General features: G+C 36.3%; 1 protein-coding gene across 2 annotated transcripts in view; it reads left to right on the forward strand.

The window, feature by feature from the left end:
- LOC113073994 (NACHT, LRR and PYD domains-containing protein 12-like) overlaps nt 1-21,804 on the forward strand; it is a 56,921-nt gene that overhangs the window by 32,015 nt on the left and 3,102 nt on the right. The window contains exon 7 of one of the 2 annotated variants that reach the window (XM_026246687.1): nt 9,465-9,638. In XM_026246687.1, coding sequence (XP_026102472.1) covers nt 9,465-9,638 — 174 coding nt within the window. Of the gene's footprint in view, nt 1-5,503; nt 5,772-9,464; nt 9,639-21,804 lie in introns of those variants that run through there. The other variant, XM_026246688.1, reaches the window with a different exon arrangement.

Below are 21,804 nucleotides of genomic sequence, written 5' to 3' on the forward strand. Positions count from 1 at the left end.
ACTGATCACCACAATGGTGACTTGAAATGAATCAAATATAAACATTTAAACCTCTGTCAATTCTCAATTTGAGCTTATCTATATGTCTGACAGAAATTAAGTCAATCTGAAGCTGATGAAGCTGTTTGTGGAGATGTTTGATCCTCCTCTGCTGAGATCTTCAGAGATTTAATGTCTTTGATTTGCAGTTGATTTTACCACATGCTCAATCGTCAGTTATTTTATTATTTCATAAAGAATATATTATTTTCTTGATTTTAGGACAAACACAGTGTTTGGAAAAGTCTAAATCCTGAGAGTGTTGATTTGGCCTAGAAACAGTATAATTTATGCCTAAATGAACCTTAAATGATGTTGAAAATATGTCCACTGAACAATTTTTAACTAGTTTTTAACCTTGTAAGGAGGTTCTGTGAACGTGTGAATCAGACGTACAGAAGACGTTAAAAAAAGACGTCATAAAAACTTTCATTCTGGCTCTTCAGGGGACGTCTTTTCAAATTCAGCAAAGACATAAAAAAGGCGTCCACTGGACGTAACTTTGCCCAGTGGGTGTGACATGTGTCACTATATGAGTTTGCGGTGTTAGATTTTTGGCTGCATTTGAAGTTCCTTTTCGCTTAAGAAAATAAATAATACTGTCAAATTCATGTCAGATAATAAAAATACTGTAATGAATACAGTAGTTCACCATGTATTTGTTCATGTTTTATTAAGGGATCAGTCTGAAGCACACCATAAAATAATTCTAGCAATTTACACAGGGCTAGTAGTATATACAGCTTTATATACAGATACACACCCAGGTATCAGATCAGTACTCGATACAGATACTCGGTATCGGGAAGAGAAAAACAGTATCGGAACATCTGTAGTGAAAACACTATTAATTAGTACAGTAAAGGTAAGCGTAAACGGTGCGATTTTTGCTGTCGTATGAGTTTGCATGCAATCTTTTTTCAATTGTGTGTAAATCGTGTATGCTCATGTGGTCTTGGCTCGTATCAAAATAAATATCAATAAAAGTTTATGAGCTATCGGTTTGAATTTGTGACGTGTGTGGTTGAATGAGACGATTTGTTGATCTATCTGAAGTTGACCAATCACGAACTAGAAAAACCACAGAAGAAGAAAGACAAAGATGGCAGCGCCACGGCGAATGTGGACTATTGACCAGGAGGATAAACTTGCTGAACTCTGACAGGAACAGCGAGCGCTGTATGATGTTTCTAGCAACGTGTACCATGGTTTTTAATTCTCTCTCTCTCTCTCTCTCTCTCTCTCGATCTCACGCATAGGTAGTTTACGGGGACTCTCCATAGATGTAACGGTTTTCTATACTGTATATTCTATCCCCATACACTACCTCTATTTTTTAAGCCATTTGGTTTACGAGGTCACAGGAATTGTCCTCATAAACCATGATAACATTGTAATACATATGTCAGATATTTATAAACCATGTACAAGAACACACACTAGGGTTATAAGACGTCCCGGTTTTCTGTTGCTGAAAAAGAACCTGTATGTGTAGGAAACAGTCACTGCTTGTATCAATATTTTATATGCAGTTATGAGAGAGGGAGAGCAGTTATATTACGCGCGTTCGACTTGAAGCAGCACTGCACAGAATGATCACCTGTATGGCATCAAAGTACTACAAGAGCAATTCGAATGCATTGGATCCGTGTCGCTCTTGCGGTACTTTAATGTCATACAGTGATCCTTCTGTGCAGCGGTGCTTCAAGCCTAACACATCTATCAGTTGCTTCGGAAATTGGCAGGTCATAAAATCGTGTCGTATATCACCTTGTCCGTAAGATTTTCAGATAAACTCACTCGTGCCATGTGCGTGGACATACGATCTTCCGACAATCTGAATTCGCACCATGTACGCCCGCCTTAACAAGATCGGCAGTTTACGACATTAACTTGTGAGCAGAAAACACAAGATACTTCTCTTTTCAATATGAATAAGGCTTTATTAGATAAATCTAAGACATATAAACTAATCTAACACATAAGCACATGCCCTAACACATTCACACAAGTTGGAGGAAGAGAGAAAGTTAGGGAAGAATGACTTTAAGAAGAATGAAAATGTGGAATCCCAAGTTTACAGCAATACATGAAATCGCATAGACATGAACAGCCATCAATCACTTAATTAACCCTTGCATTGAGTTCCTCAGTGAGGTTAAAAATTATATTAGATACAACAGAACAGATGAGAGTCTGGCGGTAAGTTACCTTGCATTGCCTGTTTAAAAGGGAGTCCCCTTTGTTGTAGCTCAAAGAACGCTAAAAGTCATGACTAAAAGCAAAAGCTAGGAGCAAAAGCTAAAAGTGGGCATGACTACTAGCAAAACCTAAGAAACAAAACTAAAGGCGAAATTTGACAGTGCCCTGAGTATTTAAACTGGCCTTTTGGCCACACCTCAAATGTTTTCTTGACCAATTAGATATTGTCTTTGCTCGGGGTATCATAAATCATATGTTATCTTATCAAGCAAATAGTCCAAATTTTCCCGCTCATGCAGAGTATCATTTTGGACATGATTTCTATAACAAGAATATGATACATTTGACAAATAACTGATGGTGAGAAGCATTTCAAGCAAGCAGAATGAAACACATACATACTAAAAATGAATATGAATCCTTAAACTATTCAATAGTTATTAAAAAGGCATACACAATAAGTAATTATAAACATGGCAGTCAAATGTATGGGTTACATATAAATGAATATGGAGTTAAGCAATGGACTGATATTCATTTATAAGTCTTTTTGAGTTCATTTTGTTGCATCTACATCAGAGGTGGGTAGTAACGAGTTACATTTACTTTGTTACATTTACTTGAGTAATTTTTCGGGGTAACTAATACTTTTCTGAGTATATTTAAAGATGGGTACTTTATACTCTTACTTATACTCTAAATTTTTGGGAAAAATCTGTACTTTTACTTCTTTACTGTGGACGACGCTCCTTTCGTTACTTTATCTTAATGCAATAAATGTTAGAAATGCTTCAGTTTATTCCAAACGCGACATCTAATTTTCTCTGGGCAATGAGCGATGCCCATTCGCGAATGATTCATTCTTTTGAGTCAATTCTGTTCAAAGGCTTGATCAAACCAATTGGCAAACGAGTGAATTGATTCATGAATCAGTTTGAATGAGTCGTTCAGTTCCCTGCCGCACGCGCTGAGTGTCTGAAGCAGTTCACTCAGAGTTGTAACATTTAACATCAGCAGCGTTGAAAAGGGGGCTATGGAACTTCACTGAATCTGCAAAAGCTATTATTTGCTTGCGATGGAGAATCTTATTAGATGAACACCGCGTGTGCTGTCTACTGTTTAACAGGTAATAACTTGGGCTACATTCGATTACAGTACACGATACCACTGTGACATTAGTTTGTTGTACGTGTGTGGCTTATAACAGAGGGGAGTCAAGTTGAATGCAGCTTCCAAAAGACAAAAAATAGCCGATTAAGATTTTATTAATTTTAATACAAGTATGAGTATTTTCAGCAAGTCATATCATCAGCTGCTAAATTCAGATCTGTGATCGCTTGCTGGGGCTGAGCCAGTGACAGACGCGTTTTACAGCGCTGCGCATTATAACCAATCACACACGATTCTGTTGAGCTTTTGAATGCAATGGCCAATCAGAGGTGTTCCGATGAGTCATCGCTAAAATGCCGGTGCTTCCTTCACTCACTCACTGACTGAATACCTCTTCCTGGCTAATTCTCTCATCAGAAACAACAAAGTGCAGAATCTATAATTAAGATATTGATTTCACAGTGTTAACAGTTTCAGTGATTTTAATGGGAGTTTCTGAGAGTGATTGAACTCTAGACTGTCAGTGAAAATGATCTTTAATAATGTAAATGTTATTTGCTCTCTTTCTGAACAATGAAAGATTAGTAGCAATATTTATATCACATTAACTTTTATTGTTAAATTCACATTTAATATAAAGTCAGTCGTATTAAAAATATGTTATGGCATGACACCTATATCTGTTACTTAAGTAAACAGACAGGGTTTTATTATAAATTACATAAATTGGAGTAAAGACTGATGAAATATATACATTTATACACACACACATACATTACATACATTTTATCTATATATCTAAATAAAAATAGGCTCAGTATATATGACCCAAAGTAACCAGTAACTAACTACTTGAGTTGATTTTTTATCCGATACTTTTTACTCTTACTCAAGTAATTATTCAAGACTAGTAATTTTACTTTTACTTGAGTAAATATTTCTAGAAGTACTTTTACTTTTACTTGAGTACAGTTTTTGGGTACTCTACCAACCTCTGATCTACATCTATAAAAGACAGTTCCTGTGCCATTCTCTGACATAAAGATGTTCTGTGGAGACCAGAGGTTAAAAGGTCCCATTAGGAATTTCAGTCTGGTTCTGCTAGGTGGGGGGGGGGGGGGGGGGAGTCAATCCAAGGATCTTGTTTTGCTCTCATGGGTTTACATGTGATGGTCGGCTGTGCATTTCTTTGACCATTAATCTTGATTACTTGCCCCAAATTTGACAATCTTTTCTCCCAATTGAAATTGTCAATAATTGTTCTAATGGTGTTAATGTTGAAAGCTGTTCTTTGAAAGAGTTGGTTGGTTGGTTATCTTGCTTCTGATTTGTGGCACTAGGAATTGAGGAATTTCTGAGGAATTCGGCTCATGTTTCAACCATGGTCCTGATCGACTCTTTAATTTGTCTGGTTCGGGTCTAACATGCTACACAATACTAAATAGGGCTGGGCGATATGACGAGACAAATCGGATGGACAAAATTAAAAGTCTTATCAATTCATATTGTGCTCTATCATTTATTTCATGGTGCCACAAAATACAATGTTTACGGCAATACGTTTTCATTATTTGAATGATGGCATTCTTACATGGATTACACGAGGATGCAGGCAGACGCATTAATAAAAGCATTCACATGTTCACGTCACGTTGCTGTGCGTGTGGTCACGAAAACGTAATGTTTGCATGCGTTTTTAAAAACTGCAGTTTAAAATAACTGATTTTAGGCCGTTGAAACACAAACAACAGAGCTATATGTGCACGCTGACTCTGTTTCTGTGTGAGAGGAGTGCTAATAGAGCTTGTTTTGCCACTTTATTGGCTTTGAACGATTGCATAAACACTTATATGCATCCAAATGCAAATATTATCATAAACACAGTCATTTAGGTCTTAAGGGAATGTAAACAGTTGTGGAGAAAGTGCATATGTAAGAGTATATTGGATCCGGACTTCAGTCTTGAACGGGATGTTTGTGACGGTTGGTAAACCGTGGTCTCGGTTTTGCACTATGCGGGTGGAGTGTTGTGTGTCTCTCGTCAGCATTGATCGTTTCACGTGGGCGTCTCTATTAATTGTTCATCTACACCAGCTGCTACTCATTACCCAATCCCTACTTATTGCCCTGTCTTTCATCTTGTGTTTGTCAGAGCGTTGTTTGAAGTCTCCCGTTCTTATGCCTGGTTTCTCGTTCCTGATATTCTCTGTTTCTTGTCTTCGCTGGATCATCTCACCTCTGGAGCCCCATCCACGTCCTCACCACCACGGATCGCTCGTCTCAGTTCCTGTGTCACAATCTCCTGTGGCATCTTCTCACAGCCACTTCCTGGATCACCGTCAGACATCGCCTTACACACCTGTTGTTTCTGCCTTTATTCTCTGTTACCTGGACTCTGTCAATAAATTCTTATTCATTTACTTGCACCTGCTTCCTCACCCTTATTTGCTGTTACAACGCTGTCCAATATTCATCCTGTCTACCATTCATGAAAATCTCTCATCCTGTCTACTATTCATGAAAATCACTTTTGAAACTAGATTAAGAAGAAAATAAATAAATAATGCTAATGCTGATGATTATGCGTATATACAGTATGTGTATATATATATATATATATATATATATACATACATACATACATACATATGTATATATGTATATGTATATATATATATGTATATATGTGTATATATATATATATGTATGTATAATCTATGGATTAGGGGCGACCCCGAATAGTTGATGAATCAGTGCTATCAATTTTAACAGTCGAATATTCGTGGGGTGTTATTGATTATGCCATTTTGACTATATGGGGGAGCTCAAATGTCCGATTTCACATAGAACTACCGGTTTTCTCCCAATAAGTTAATATACAGCCTATTATGATAAAGCTGTAAGAATCTGAAAAGAAAGAAGCTTTAAATTAATATTTTAATGTGCGTTAAAAAATCCAATCACCCCTATAGATTTATGTTTCACTTTCCATGATCCGTGACCGAAAGAGGAGCATCTTGGCGACAGGGATTTAGAACTTTACCAAGACTCAAACTGACTCAAAAAGACTCAAAAAAACATTGTCATTTTGTCAAAATATCATTTTAAAATTACCTCAATTCTCAGAGATCCCCAAAAGGTTCGCGCGAAGCTGTTCAAAAGATTCAGTTTCCTTAAACCCCACCTTTCGGTAGCATACTCTGTTCTGATTGGTCAACTAACGTAGTTTTGATTGGTTGTTCCGCACACACCTCCACGGTAAACAATGCGTTAGCATCTGTTTGGGGTGAATTATGTCTTATTCCTCTCATCGCGAAACAAACAGTAAAATAAAAAACTTGAACAGTCTCGCTGCTTTTTCTTCTGTGTGGGTGTATTCAAGCCGCGCGCTTCAGTTTGAATCTGAATAGCGCGTTCAGCGCGGGGGCGTGGTCACGAAGGGAGACATGAAAAGCAGACATCACGTTGTTTTCATATGGATTACTTTATCACAGAATATCTGTTTTCGGCAGCACTTGTTTAGTTTTAAAATAGACATTTCAAACTTTCTATAGATATCTCTCTCATGTCTCTTCGTTGAGTATTCACGGAGTTACAATTCATTTTAATGACGTGTTTGTACATGACGATCAACGCAGACAGCACACATACTGATAAGACGCTCGGGAGAAAACAGACACATAACTTCATAATCATACTTCGCGTTGTGATTCGGAGATGCTCATTGTTCTAAATAAAGTTGGTAATGAACCCTCTTTTATGGCGAAACGCTTTGAAAATCCCGCTGTACTCACCGAGATTAGAAAAGCAGTCATCAGTGAAATGTTGTGGACACAGCAAAAGGGAGATTTGTTGTACTGCTCTGGTATTGTGAATTGTGAAATGAATTTTAGCCATTGGTTCTTCTGATTTTCATTCTTTGGCAGTGAAAATAAAACAAACTTGCCTTTACAATTAAAAACACACTGTCTCCTCGACATGATGCTATCACACCAACCAGAGCGTCTGTGTGTGTGGGGGGTGGGGCAGGTCAGAGATCCGTTTCTCCCAAGACGGTAGGCGGAGATTATTATGCAAAGTGTTTCTAGTGACGTACATAAAGATGGGCAAAAGATTTGAAATCTATAACGACTCATTTCAGCAATTCAGAGTCGACTCCTTACTTTAGAAGCCAATAACTTTATAAATCGTGTACTTTTTGGTTTAATTACTTTGCACATTGTTTACACTGATGGACAGCTACATCATACACTGTAATACAGGTAATTTTTGATTTGCCATCTGTGTGGCTCTTTAAATATATCGTGGATATATTATTTACCTGATATAAGATGCATTTGGTTTTGAGTCAAGCGCTTCATTGTAGGACTGCGGTGATTATCTCTTCAGCACGCAGCGCAAGTTGGTCAAACTACAATGCAGAATATTAATTACTATGACTGGGACTGTTGTAAACATTCTATTATAATGAGAAGACTATTATACTAAAATGCTATGAATTTTTATGAGTTTAGCTGCCGTGTTTCTGCACGTGAAGAATGCGTCCACAAAAGGAGTTCGCATTCTGAGACCCACAGATATGTTCATGTAACCAGTCATTTTATGGCTGCGGCAAAAATAAAGAGCTTATTTATTAAACTTTAAACTAAATAGTTATCTCAGCCATAGCTACTGCCAACATTTTATGTAATGTCCTAAACAAGAACTAGTGAATTAAATATTAATTTCCTACAAGTACAGACCCTTAGTTGTTTTTCTCGGCTAAACTACAGACTTGAAAGGTTTTCCTGAGACTTTTTCCTCTGATGTCTGAGACCTGTCTGGCTGAGGGTGTACAATAGTTTGTTTATCAAGTCTTACCTCCCTCAAACTAATCCTCTGATCAGATCAATCTGATGTTCATCTACAGGAGCCAATAATGATCAAGTCAAAATAAGAGAATCTATATTATTTAGGGACCTACTTTAGTTTGGTAATGTTTTCATAGCCTAACTCATTCGCGTGTCGTCACCAGCCTGTGTGCTGCAGTTGTTGCAAGGAACCACAGTTGCACGGACATGGATTTCTGCTCAAAAGGACAGCACAAGTTTTTTTGTTTTCGGTTAAAGTGCGTGATTGCGTATCTTTTACAAGCGTGAATTAGGTTACTACTCTGCATACAGTAGACCAGTTTTTCTTGCCGTGATTATCAATGTAAATGAATACACTGACAAATAAAGTAAATTGTTAAAACTTACACTTGAGATTTATACTGGGACTATAAGCTAGTGATGCCCCTGTTCTTGTGTAATATTTAAGTAATATTTAAACTTTTTTAAGTGTATAATGAAGCTCAAGCCAGAAGTGGCTGTGTTCTTATGCTTCACTTCACATCAACTTCAGAAAGAGCTTCACAACTTTAAGACCAATATGCTCTTTATATTTCATTATCTGAGCTCACTGAAATCTAATTAAGAGACTTAATTTGTAAACTTTTTTCAAACTTGGAACCTAGCAACAAATTTTGTGGTCTTAAAAAGGTATTTGCCAACTTTTAGCAACTTTTGATAAGTGTCTCAGACTATAAAAATGTGATATGTGTTAAGCAGGTCATACATTTGAATGAAGCTGCTAGCTGCTTTTGTTCTGTAATGATTGTTCATTTATAATACCATCATTAGCTTGTACCTGTAACTGTTGATCAGTTAAGTGCATATTAACTAACTACCATATACACAGATTTGTTCAGAATGTGTAGTTTTACTAGTTAATAAGACAATAAAATGTCATTGATAAAATATATGTAATTGATCATTAATTCAGTGTTGTATTTAAAAAGAAAAATATCTGATCATACAATAAATTAAAAAAGAAAAAAGCATTTCAAACCTGTTTTCAAAAGTTTATTTTCAGGCCCCCAAAATGCCATTGTCATATAAATAAACAAAAAAAACACACAAGTTTTCTGTTTTCAGTTGAAAACTGTGTTGTGTAAACATCCCCTTAGACAGGAGACAAAATAATAATAATACCTCCTGAGATGTAACACACACAGATTTATCATTTAATATCATAGTCTGTGTTTGTGTGATTGTTTCTGCTGAACTGAGAGTGAAGAGTGTGTTGTTCTGCAGGTTGAATAGTTGTGACATCACAGATGAAGGTTGTTCTGCTCTGAGTTCAGCTCTGAGATCAAACTCCTCACAGCTGAGAGAACTGGATCTGACTGGGAATAAAGTAGGAGATGCAGGAGTGAAGCTGATCTCTGATGCACTGAAGGATCCTCACTGTAAACTGGAGAAACTGTGGTAAGAACATATTCAGTATTAAGCTCCAGTGAAACAATTATATATTATAATAATATATTATATCATAATAATATATATTATTCACCCAAACATTAACATTCAGTCATTTACTCAGTCACGTCATACCACATCTGTATGAATTGAAGTTTAGAAAAAATGAAATGATAATTTGTAAATTGAAATGTAAGTTGCAGCAGCTTTTCACAGCCCCTCACTCTAGTGTTAATCTGGATAAAAGTGCACTATTGAGTGTTTGTGCAGAAGCTGTACACAGAAGTAGATCTCTGGCATTTCTCCCGATAACTGTGGAAACAACATAAAATCTCTCATAATTTTTACTCTCACAGATCAGTGTAATACATCATTCTACTTTTATTTGTGTGCACTCACAATATTAACTAAACATTGTGGTTTTGTAAAATAAAGAAAACAACCAGGATGTGCTTTCTGCCATCTGTCACTGTAAACTGGAGCGCTTCACTAAAATGAAAAAAATGCCTCACAGACATGACACATATATCTGTAAAAAGTTAGGACTGTCTGAGCAAACCAATTCAACTTGAACAGATACTCTCTGGTGATGTGATCGTATGAAAGGTGTATTTCTCTCTAAAGATGCACTGTACTGCAGAGATGACGAGTCAACATCATTAACTTCATCACTGCAGCAGACAATGACTCAGAAAACACTATCTTATTAATAAAGAATTAAAATATCTAATATATCTAATAAATAATTCAAATATCTATGAAAGCTCACTATGGATTACTTCTCGCCCAGCTTGTAAATGTAAAAAAGAACATAATTAAATTAAAGGGAAATTATTGTGAATTTTTCTCAGGAGGATTGTCTGAAACAGTCAATAAAACCAAAATCACAAACCATCATAAAATGGCTATGTAGTTCACTGGATTACCTGTAACCAGGGGAGGACTGGGGCTAAAATGTGGCCCTGGACCTTCGGGCACAGATTGGCCCTCCACACCCGGTTCACACACGCCTCTACATAAACACACCTGCTCATTATCCACAGAGCAATCAACACCAATTACTGACATTACAGTGTAACACAAAAATGCTGTCTTTTATTCTAATTGATTTTCTTATTATTAATATTAATGAATGACTGGCATACTTCTTTACATTATAATCTGTCTTTCCCGGTGTATACAGCAAATATAGGCACAGCTACAGGCAGCTCGAATAGTAAACACTTTTGAAGAATGTTTACATAGATGGACAGTTTAATTTTACTAAAGTTAAATGGTACATGACACAATGCTCTGCTATGCTCTAGAAGAGAATGTAGTGCAGAATGTGGACTGTTTTAAGTAATCAGTATTTTACAATGATTTCTAAAGGATCGTGTGATATTTCATAATATTGTTTTTACCATATTTTTAATCAAATATATTCAGCCTTATTTAAAAAAATAAGTAATTAAAAATGTATTATTTCAAACGTTTGACTGCCAATTTGTTTATAAAATAATGGATGTGATTGTGAACTAATTAGTAAATTATATTTTTATTATAATATAGATCACTTTCCTAATCATGGCATTGAAAGCAAAGGTCTTCAGATTTACAATGTTATAGAGTAAGTTGGAGAATATTTTAATTATTTTTTAAAAATATTTTTATATGCATAAATTACAGAGGAAAGCCTGGATAGAAATACACAAACATTCATTCTTATCTCATGTCTAGTGAAAACTGCTGCGTTAATGTTTCTATGTACATTGTGATGAATCACATGAAAAGCATTAAAATGTGAGAAATGCAAAAAGGTCAATAGTAGTTTACATCCCTGAAAGTTAATGTTATTTCACTTTTTATCATAAACAGTTGGCAAATATTGCAGAATTGTCTTGTCATGTTTAGCTGCTCACATCGTACTTCAGCTCTCATCAAGTGCTGCACAGCTTAGCTTCTGTGAACAGACATCTTGATTTGACATTGAGAAGCACATTTGAGCTGCTGCGGACCCACGGGTCATTCGTATTTGATGATTGAGGGATATAGGCTACATACACTTACTATAATTCATTCTTTATATATATTTATGCAGTGGCCCCCAGGAAAACTCCCAGAGCCCCAAATGGCAAGTTCGCTGCTGCCCATAATTTTTCCACAGATTTAGGAGCTGTTTTTAGTATTTTTTTATTTATCCTTTATTTAGCCAGGAAAAAATCCCATTGAGATATAATAATCTCTTCTTCCAGGGAGACCTGGTCAAAAACGGCAGCACACATAATTTGAGACAAATAAATAATTAAAACACAAACAATCCAACAAATCAAAAATAGATCGAAGTTCAAGAAAAGCATTTACAAGACTCTTTGAATGTAGAATACAGAATAAATTTGAAAGTGCTCAAAGATGGCAAAGACTCAAATTTCAATACATTTTGTAGGTCGTTCCAAACCCTAGGGGCGTAAAAAGAAAAAGCATGCTTTCCAAATTCAGTGAATACTCTTGAGACTTTTAAACAAAGATGCAGCTGCGATCTGATACCATGACCATTACACTGTCAGAAATAGGGGTACAGTAGGAGTCCATTTCTGTCCCCCAAGATACAATCTACACTAACATACCCCATAGGGCTTATTATTGGACCTCAATGTACATATTGCATTAAAAGGTACATATATGTACCATTTATTTTAAAGGTTAAAGGGTTAGTTCGTCCAAAAATGAAAATTATGTCATTAATAACTCACCCTTATTCTGTTCCAAACATGTAAGGCCTCCTTTTATCTTCGGAACACAGTTTAAGATATTTTAGATTTAGTCCGAGAGCTCTCAGTCCCTCCATTGAAGCTGTGTGTACGGTATACTGTCCATGTCCAGAAAGGTAAGAAAAACATCATCAAAGTAGTCCATGTGACATCAGAGGGTCCGTTGGAATTTATTGAAGCATCGAAAATACATTTTGGTCCAAAAATAGCAAAAACTACGACTTTATTCAGCATTGTCTTCTCTTCCGGTCTGTTGTGAGAAAGAGTTCAAATCAAAGCAGTCTGGATATCCAGTTCGTGAACGAATCATTCAGTTCACCAAATCGAACTGAATCGTTTTAAACGGTTCGCATCTCTAATACACATTAATCCACAAATGACTTAAGATGTTAACTTTTTTTTAATGTGACTGACACTCCCTCTGAGTTCAAACAAACCAATATCCCGGAGTAATTCATGTACTCAAACAGTTCACTGACTGAACTGTTGTGAAGATGAACACAGAGCCGAGCCAGATAACGAACAACAGACTGACTCGTTCACGAGTGAAGAACTGGTTGCATCGGTGTTCGGATCACCAGTAGTTCTTTCGGACAGTTCGATTCAATAAACCGGTTGAAGAAAACAGTTCGGTCTGACAGAAACGGTTCTTGACTCGTGAACGAGTCAATGTTTTTTCCGTTATCTGGCTCGGCTCGGTGTTCATCTTCAGTTCTCTCTACACAGCAGTTCAGTCGGTCTAAACAATTGCATTATTGTTTTGCAGCAACATTTGCGCAATTCTGATACAACTCTTGATCTAGCAGATGACTGAAAGATCTTGATTAAATTTCTTGATTATATGTTTGAAGTGAAGAGTTCTTGGCTTAGTTTTTAGAGAGAACTGCTGTGTATTCACTGCTCTGTTGCACTCTGAATGGGTTAAATGCAAAGTATGAATTATGAGTACGGGTCACCATACTCAACTGTATGTCACTTTTACAAAAAAAGAGATAAATCTAATTATGCAAATGCCACCATACAACGCTTCAATATTAAGGAAAAAATGGAGTATTAATTAAAAGTTTTGGAATTAGGCATTTAGCCATAAACATTTGTCATGTGATCCTCAACAGTGGTGAAAATTATTATTCATACTGCAGTGCATTATGGGAGTAATTCATGTATTGCAACATGAAGCATTTTGTCACCATTGTAGAGATTCATATGCTGGTTCTTGATATATGTGTGTGTCTAAGAAGCACTGAAGTGCAAACCTCTGTGTTACAAATGAAAAAAAAATTATATCCTGTAAATATTAGAGCAATCCTTTTTTGTATGCATGCTGCAGTTTCACTGGAATTATTCAAAACCTAAACATGCAATAAGAAAGAAAAAAAAAACTAAGATATAATTAAATCAGCTCATCGTGACTATATGTTATTCATATGTCACTGTTTTGTGTTCTCCACAACACCACATGCAGAGCTACAGAGAGAAATCTAACACAACAAGTCAAGGGTCAAGAGCACAACTAAACTAAACACTGATCTCCATGATGGTGACATAATTTTAACCAATAAAACAACAAAATCTGATCCTCTGTAATTCTCAATAACAGCAGGTGTTAATCATTAATGCACAATCATCATTTAATTAGTCACTTAATTATATAATTCTTATATTATATCACTCTCATTATATCACTCTTTGATGACTTGGGATTTGACTCAAGACTCGTTTGTGACTTGGAAGGAATGACTTGGTTCCTCCTCTGGTGAAATCGGCTGCTGAGTTAATGGGTGGAACAAAAATATGGCAGGACTTTTACCCTTTGGCACCTGGATTACCCACCTCTGGTTCTTACAGGGCTTTCAACCAAGAAGGTCCTTCAAAAAATATCAGACGCAGGGATAGAAGTAACCGAAGTCGAGATGTACTGCATTCTGAGTCTATTCCATTGTTTTGGCAAATCAAGTATCTCTATAACATAAACACCATGTGGATCCTTTGTGGAAAAATGTTGAATTCTCTGTCCTATGAGCATCACTTTCATGTATGTAGTGTCAAGGCTGATAAAAAAGGACTATACTGAAACCAGGAGATGAAATGGATTTTCAGGCAAATTAAACTCACTCAGTAGATGATCATTAGATGATCATTAGATCAATAGACATTGTTTTTAAAATGAAAAGGATTTAGTAAATTCAGATTTTAATTCAGCGTGTGTGTTAATATATACATATACATATATCTCATTATAGTCAACGATTGTTCCCTTTTCGAAGGGTGAATTTTTGTACTGTTAAATAAAGTTACACAATTGTCACCACAGGTACAAAATTGGTCTCTTAAGGTACAAATCACAAGGGTACAAAAGCTGTACCCTTGAGGGTACTGCCCCAGTGACAAGCTATTGTACCCCTAAAGATACAATTATGTACTTTATTTTCTGAGAGTGTAGTATGAAAAGTTAAAAACTTTGTAATGTAAGCTGGTAATTTACCAAGGAGTGCCTTTGCAATAAATACGTACATGTGTAAATTTCTCCTATGATACAAAGAGGACCATGGTAAAGATTCATACAAAATACAATGATGCGTACGGTATTCTGCACTGAATACAAAACGTAACACTGCATGATAGACAGAGTCCAATTTCCTTAGTACAGAGGAAGCTGCATGCATGTAAACAAGATCACCATAATCAATTATTGTTAAAAAAGTACTCTCAACCAGCTTCTTTCGGGCCTCATAGGGAAAACAATTTTTAAAACGATAGAAAAACCCTAATTTTGATTTAAGCTTCTTCAACAACTGATCAGTGTGAACATTAAATGCTAATTTTTCATCAAGTCATATACCTAAATGTTTATAAGAAAAGACTTTCAATTTCTGAACCACATAAAGTTGAAATTGTTATGTCTTTATCCTTACGGTGAGTACGGTTAAAAATCATATATTTTGTCTTCTTTGAATTTAAAACTAATTTTAGTTTATCCAACTAATATTGTATAGCATTAAATGCTTTTTGTAAATTCATCAGAGCTTGATTTATAGATGCTGCTGCTGCTGTATAAATAGAGTCATCAGAATATAGATGTACATTAGCAGAATCTGCTCCTGAGTCCAAATCATTTATAAAAATAGAGAATAGGATAGGAGATAAAATAGATCCTTGTGGAACTCCTTTTTTAACTTGAAGAAAAGGAGAATTATAATTTTCTATATTCACACATTGAGTTCGTTCTGATAGATAATTATCAAACCATTTCATAGCAGCTTCACTAATACCTATAGATCTAAGTTTCTGTAATAATAAAATGATCAGAGTTGAAGGCTTTTGAAAGGTCGACAAATAATGCGGCACAGGACTTTTTACAATCTAAAGAGTTTATAAGGTCATTTGTAACTAATAAAGCTGCAGTTAGGGTACTATGATCTGTTCTAAAGCCTGACTGGTGGTCGTTAAGAACATTATTATCTGTTAAAAATTGTTTTAATTGATCGTTTATCAATGATTCAAATAATTTAGCTAAGAGTGGTAATCTAGAAATAGGATGGTGGTTGGTAGGATCTGAAGGATCTCCACTTTTTAAATGGGAATAACTTTTGCCAACTTTCACACTCTCTGAATAATATTTGAAATTAAACTTAAATTAAAAATAGAAGCAATTGACAATACCAGCAGCTATTTTTAAAAAATAAGGCTCAATTTTATCCACCCCTGCAGATTTTTTGACATCGAGTTTCACTAAAGCATTATAAACCTGGGATGTTGTAATAGGAGAGAAATTAAACACCTGCCTGGGACCATGTTTATTAGAGACAACTAATTCTGTAGAGACACCTAAATCAGACTCATAACTTGAGCTTGCAGTAAAAAAAATTATTAAAAGATTCAGCAATATTCGCTCTATCTCTAACAATAGTTTGATTTAACAATTAAGTGATCTGGAATAATATATTTTTATGATATGCTACATGGAACTAAATTCTCGAGACGAGATGAGATAAAATATGCTACTAAATAAATACACATTGTGATAGAGAATAAGAAGCTGATGTTACCATGTTTAGCGAGCATAGTCTTTTACATCGTTTATAAATATTTCTGCCTTGTTTAGTGATTATAATCCACATCAGATTGCGTTATTTCAAACACTCGCTGCTGACTGAAAGTGAGTTTTGAGCTCCACTTATTTTAAAAAGTCTGGTGTTATAGCTTGTATCTTTCTGAAATGATCTTTGTGCTGACACTCTTCAGACGGGGAGAAACTCCACCTTTGTTCATAACACCTCTAGCCCCAACTGGCCCGCTTTGGCCCAAGGTTTTTGTCGGACAAAAAACCCTGGCCATTGGCCCAGAGGAAGCCCCGACGAGGCACGATCAAGCCCCGGATGTGACAGTGGAAACGCGACTGGCCCTGGCACGCACTAGTGCGCCTGGTTTAAGCTCGACAGTGGAAACGCGTTGTAACGGATGAGCAGTTTATTAATTCATTGGTTCTGAACTAATGAATCATGGTTCGTTGAATCTAAAACAATGCAAACCCAAAGCTTTAGCTTTTGAATTCAGGCATATAAAAAAAACTATCTCTAAGCTAGATGACTGGCCTGGCACCAGCATGGCTGGATCTAAATTACTTTATGACTTCCTTATGGCACGACGGCAAATTCCACAGTCACGTGAGCAGCCTCAAAGGAGAAACGAAACACATTCCACAATACACACACATAAGCACACACACAAACCTTTCTGTAAGTCCTTAATAAGATGTATTATGATAGGTTTGTGCTGGGTTAACAGGGTTAACCAGTTATGCGATGGTTATGATTTTCTGATTTACAACTTGGAAATGTTTCTCCTAATGAATGTTCTCAAATAGAGTCATGATTCTGTAACCCCACTCCTGACCAGTTTAAATGTGTGTAATTATGCATATGAATGAAACTTTGTTTCCTCTACCTTTACATGTTATATTTTTATCTGTTTACCGTCATGCTTTGACGGACTAACTCATATAAAGGAAATTAATGTAAATTGTATTAATCCGGAATTACCAATTTGCTAGAATATAACTGCTGAATTCTAATAAGCTATAACTCACGCGAGTGGGTGTTTCCCCAGAGACAACAGAACCTTTACCCCATTTCAGATTGCGGACATTCATTGGTTGTTCGCGCAAACAGAAGCGTGAACCAGTCAAGCCATAAGAACTGAAACCAGCTCGTTCCTCCTCCTCCTCTCTTCTCTGCACTTCTGTCGGGTAGTTGATCTCAGCATTGCAGCTGAGAGAACAGCCTGTTCTCATGGCTTTTCTTTTCTTTTCCTTACTAAGTTTATTCTCATATTCACCTCTCCTCATGAGGGAGATGAACTCTGAATCATTTCGTTCTGTGAAATATAAATTTTTGCCTTACTGTGAGATTATTCTGTGATCTCGCCTATGTCTCTCTCATTCTCTCTCACTCATTTTCTCTCTCTCTCTCTCTCTCTCTCTCTCTCTCCCTCATTTACTCTGTGTGATTTGTAATTTGATGTATTATTAGTTCAATTATTAAAATCCAATATATATTCACGATTGCTTCTGTCTAAAATGTTCACATTATGAGTCAATGAAATGTTTGATCTTAAGTTACAAAGCTCGTTACTTTTCAGTAACCAAAATTTCATAAGGATAGGAGAATGGTTTCATGGCCACAAACTATTTTTCCTTGAATTATAAGAAGTGATAACTTTATTGAAAGTTGATAAATTAATCTAGCAGCTGTTTGCTGGACAAACCACTGTTTGATTTGTGGTAATTCACAGTAAGAGATATCACTATAATTGATATGAAGAATGGAATATTGACATATTAAGGAGTAAATTACAGTGCCTTGTAATGAGTTATTGATCTATACAACTGACCTATTTTGCATCTTCAATAATTTTAATGTAACTGTCATGAGATATATATATATATATATTAATCATACTCCTGATTATTAAGATTCCCTATATATCATTTCAGTTAATTTTAATGTACAACCCAGTGCGGCTACAGCGGCTAGTGACTGTTGTGGCTCTGTCAAGTGCACAAACATTGATGGTCCACACCAACTATTGACAGAAACAAACACACTACAACCAGAGAAGAGCTCAGTTTTCAGACTTGTCCTAGGGACCTCAGACTTGGACATTTTGAGCCGTTTACATCATGGCCTGTTTTCTTCAATCTTCTTAGATTCCTCTCTAATTTTGCTTAAAAATGTCTAACTAGGAGTCTGCTTAAAAGTGATTCGGGACCAATCTGAGAGCAACTCTGAGCGAGGAAAAGACAAAAACTTTTATCTTAGTCAGGAGGCGGGGCTGACCGTTTCTAGGTATGACACGGTCTTTAGAAGGCTGTGTTTGGTTGGTTGTCCAAGAAGGAAATAAAAGAGCATTTTAAAGAGTTGGGTCTATTATAAACCTTCACTTTGAAATTCCAGGCATAATTTTTCCTGTTTTACCATACTCTCTTTCTCTCACACATATTATATGTATTCTGTATTTTTATTTACCGTGCTGTTATACTTAGCATATTTTATAGGAAATGAATGCCGACACAAGGTTCTGAAAGTGCTGTAATTGTTTCAGTTTTCTCTTTGCTTATAGAAGGTTTTGACATACTCAAATCACCACATCAATTTAAATAAAATTAATTATCGTGTCTCTAATTAAATCGGTCACAAACATGATCCCTTCGTGATCTAATGTGTAGGGTTTTATTCACTCACTGTCATGCATTGTGTACAACACATTTATTCTCCCTCTTCATGTTTCTTCAATTTTCTCCACTGATAAAAAAAACTCTGCACCCCGACCTCCTGAACTCCCCTTGTGTTCACGTGTTAATATTTATGAATAGATTAAATGAAACAGGACAAATTTAATCTTGACAAACTATGTATCATTATAAAGATCTAAGCCTCAAGCGTCGACGACAGATCGCTGTTTTTCAAAGGAAAGCTTATAAAGACTATTTGCTACATTTGTGTAAGCAGTACACATCAAAACATGAAGAATGAAAATGCAGTACATACCAGATTCGTCGTAATAACGAGTCAAACACATCCACAGCTGTAAATGGAATAACTCATGATCAGAAACTGCATCTTGGTAGTAAAAAAAAAACTGCATGATTTTGTAGCGTACAATGTCACAAACAGAATGAGATGATCTACCAAAAAAAAAAAGTGAAAGAAAGACGGAAGATATTTTTTTAGTTGGGGGTGGGGGGACTATACATCGTCTCAGAAAAATGGTTGCAGGAATCTCATTTATCATGGTATCATCTTCAGATTTGAAATAGAAACTCATGGGACATGTGACTATCAGCCCAATACTTTTGCTCCAAGATTCATTTTGTGTATTTTTATATCAAATAAAAAAAAAACATTTCAAGGCACTTCAGTGTCTATAACTTTTAATAATTTTGAAATCAAATCTGGTTGATGAAAAGTAAAGCCCAAAGAGTCTTCTTTTCAAAAATTATGTGTGTAACATACTGAAGTAAAGAACTGTTAAAAATGTTAAGTTAGGTAGAGCACTTTCAGCTGTGAGTCCCATAATGGGGGGTACTGGCTAAGGCTGGGCAATTCTGACTCGTGCAACTCTTTTTCGGTTCGGGACGATTTTCAGCATTTTCGTGCATTGTTTGTCATGCAGTGTACAAGGGGAAACGAGACGCGATTAACCACTCCCGACCGGCAATCGGTTGGTCGGATGGATTTCTGACATGTCAGAAATTTTGGTCACCTCTTGTGAGGTATTGCACTATTGAAGCCCTATTATCCCTCACTGCGCATGCGCGAAACTATAAACGAAACCATGGTGACACGGCGTGTAGTGTGGACTGAAGTGATGGAGGGAAAACATGGAGTTTTGCCAAAAAAAAATAAAAGAGGGAAGAAAGCGCCTGCTTACCTCCAGTTCGCATTGCAAAATGGATAAACCATATAGGCCACGTCTTCCGAGCTACCTGCGTGTCTATATATGCCGACACCTTTTTTTTCCTTTTTGGACGTTTCAGCACACAGATTTGCGCATATCACCAAAGCAGTGCGTTTATTCGGGGAAAGCATTTTTATTCTGAAACAGCCACAAACATCCGGGCTCTGAGGGTGTCAGGAATCATACGACAGAATCCAGTAGCCAGTAGTAACAAGGTTTAATGAAACAGTCAGTAGACCAAACAGAATTGCTGGCAGACATGGGGCACCAAGCAGGTCCTAGGAAACATGACAACTGCAGTGTAGACTCCAAGCAGGGCAGACAAGAAATGTGATGTGCTGTGACGATCCTCAAACATAGGCAGACCACAGTTCAAGCAGACATACAAGCTGGATCTCCGTGCAAACCAAGAACAGGAACAGAACTGCACAGAACAGAGACAGCAAACCAAACGATCTGACACTGAACCTGACTGACACAGGCCTACATATAGGGCTAATAAATGAGACACACTTGCGACTGATCTGATTGCTCATCAGCGCAGCTGGCGCTGATAGGCAATCAGATCAGTGCAGTACACACAAAATGAGCAAGCAAACCTGCGAACCGTGACAGAGGGATCCTACGTGTTGATTCGGTTGATTTCCCACTTATAGTGTGAACAGTCAAATCGCAACTTGACGATTGGACCGTACAGTGAGCACATAAAAATCGTGAGTTTTGGCTTTACATTGCATTCGATCTACTCGTACAGTGTGAGTTGGTACCTTGCCAAAATCGCACAGAAATTGCACAGTGTATGCCTGCCTTAACAGGTGTCCTTGTCAGTACTCCTGACAATTTGGGACCTTAAGAGCTCTTTTAGGGGTTAAGATGCAGCTGCAGTGATTTGGCCTGAAAGCAGGTGAAGTGAGAGAGACCATAGACACACAATCACAGCTCTTAAGATATGTTTACGGAAAGGTCTTCCTTTACATTTTTGATAAGTTTTACATATAGACGACAAAATTTACAGTACAATCACATGGAGAGAATTTGACTGAAAATGCTGTATTATTCATGCCAAGCTCGGAGATGTCACTTTGTAAAGAAACTCACAGCCTGTAGACCAAACACGTAATATTCATCTGTGTGATGTCAAAGTCTTCACAAATTAAAATCTTTACACAGAACTCATAACTATATAGTTTACAAAGAAATTGAATTTTGAAAGTCGTTTTTAAAACTTTGATCAAAACAACCAAAAGTTTTCTGTTTTTAGTTTAAAATGGTTTGTAAACGTCCCCTTACCCTTAGCATAAAAAAGTTTATTTTATTAAGTTTACTTAAGTAAAGTTCAAGTATACTTTTAAGTATTCTTTATGTAGCAAGTATACAAAGTGTTCTAGTGTTCTAGTAGTATACTTGTAAGTGTACTGTTTCAATACTCCTTGGGACTAAATCGGCCCACTTTCTAGTATATAAAA

Source organism: Carassius auratus, unplaced genomic scaffold (assembly GCF_003368295.1).
Source record: "Carassius auratus strain Wakin unplaced genomic scaffold, ASM336829v1 scaf_tig00013464, whole genome shotgun sequence".
Taxonomy (NCBI): Eukaryota; Metazoa; Chordata; class Actinopteri; order Cypriniformes; family Cyprinidae; genus Carassius; species Carassius auratus.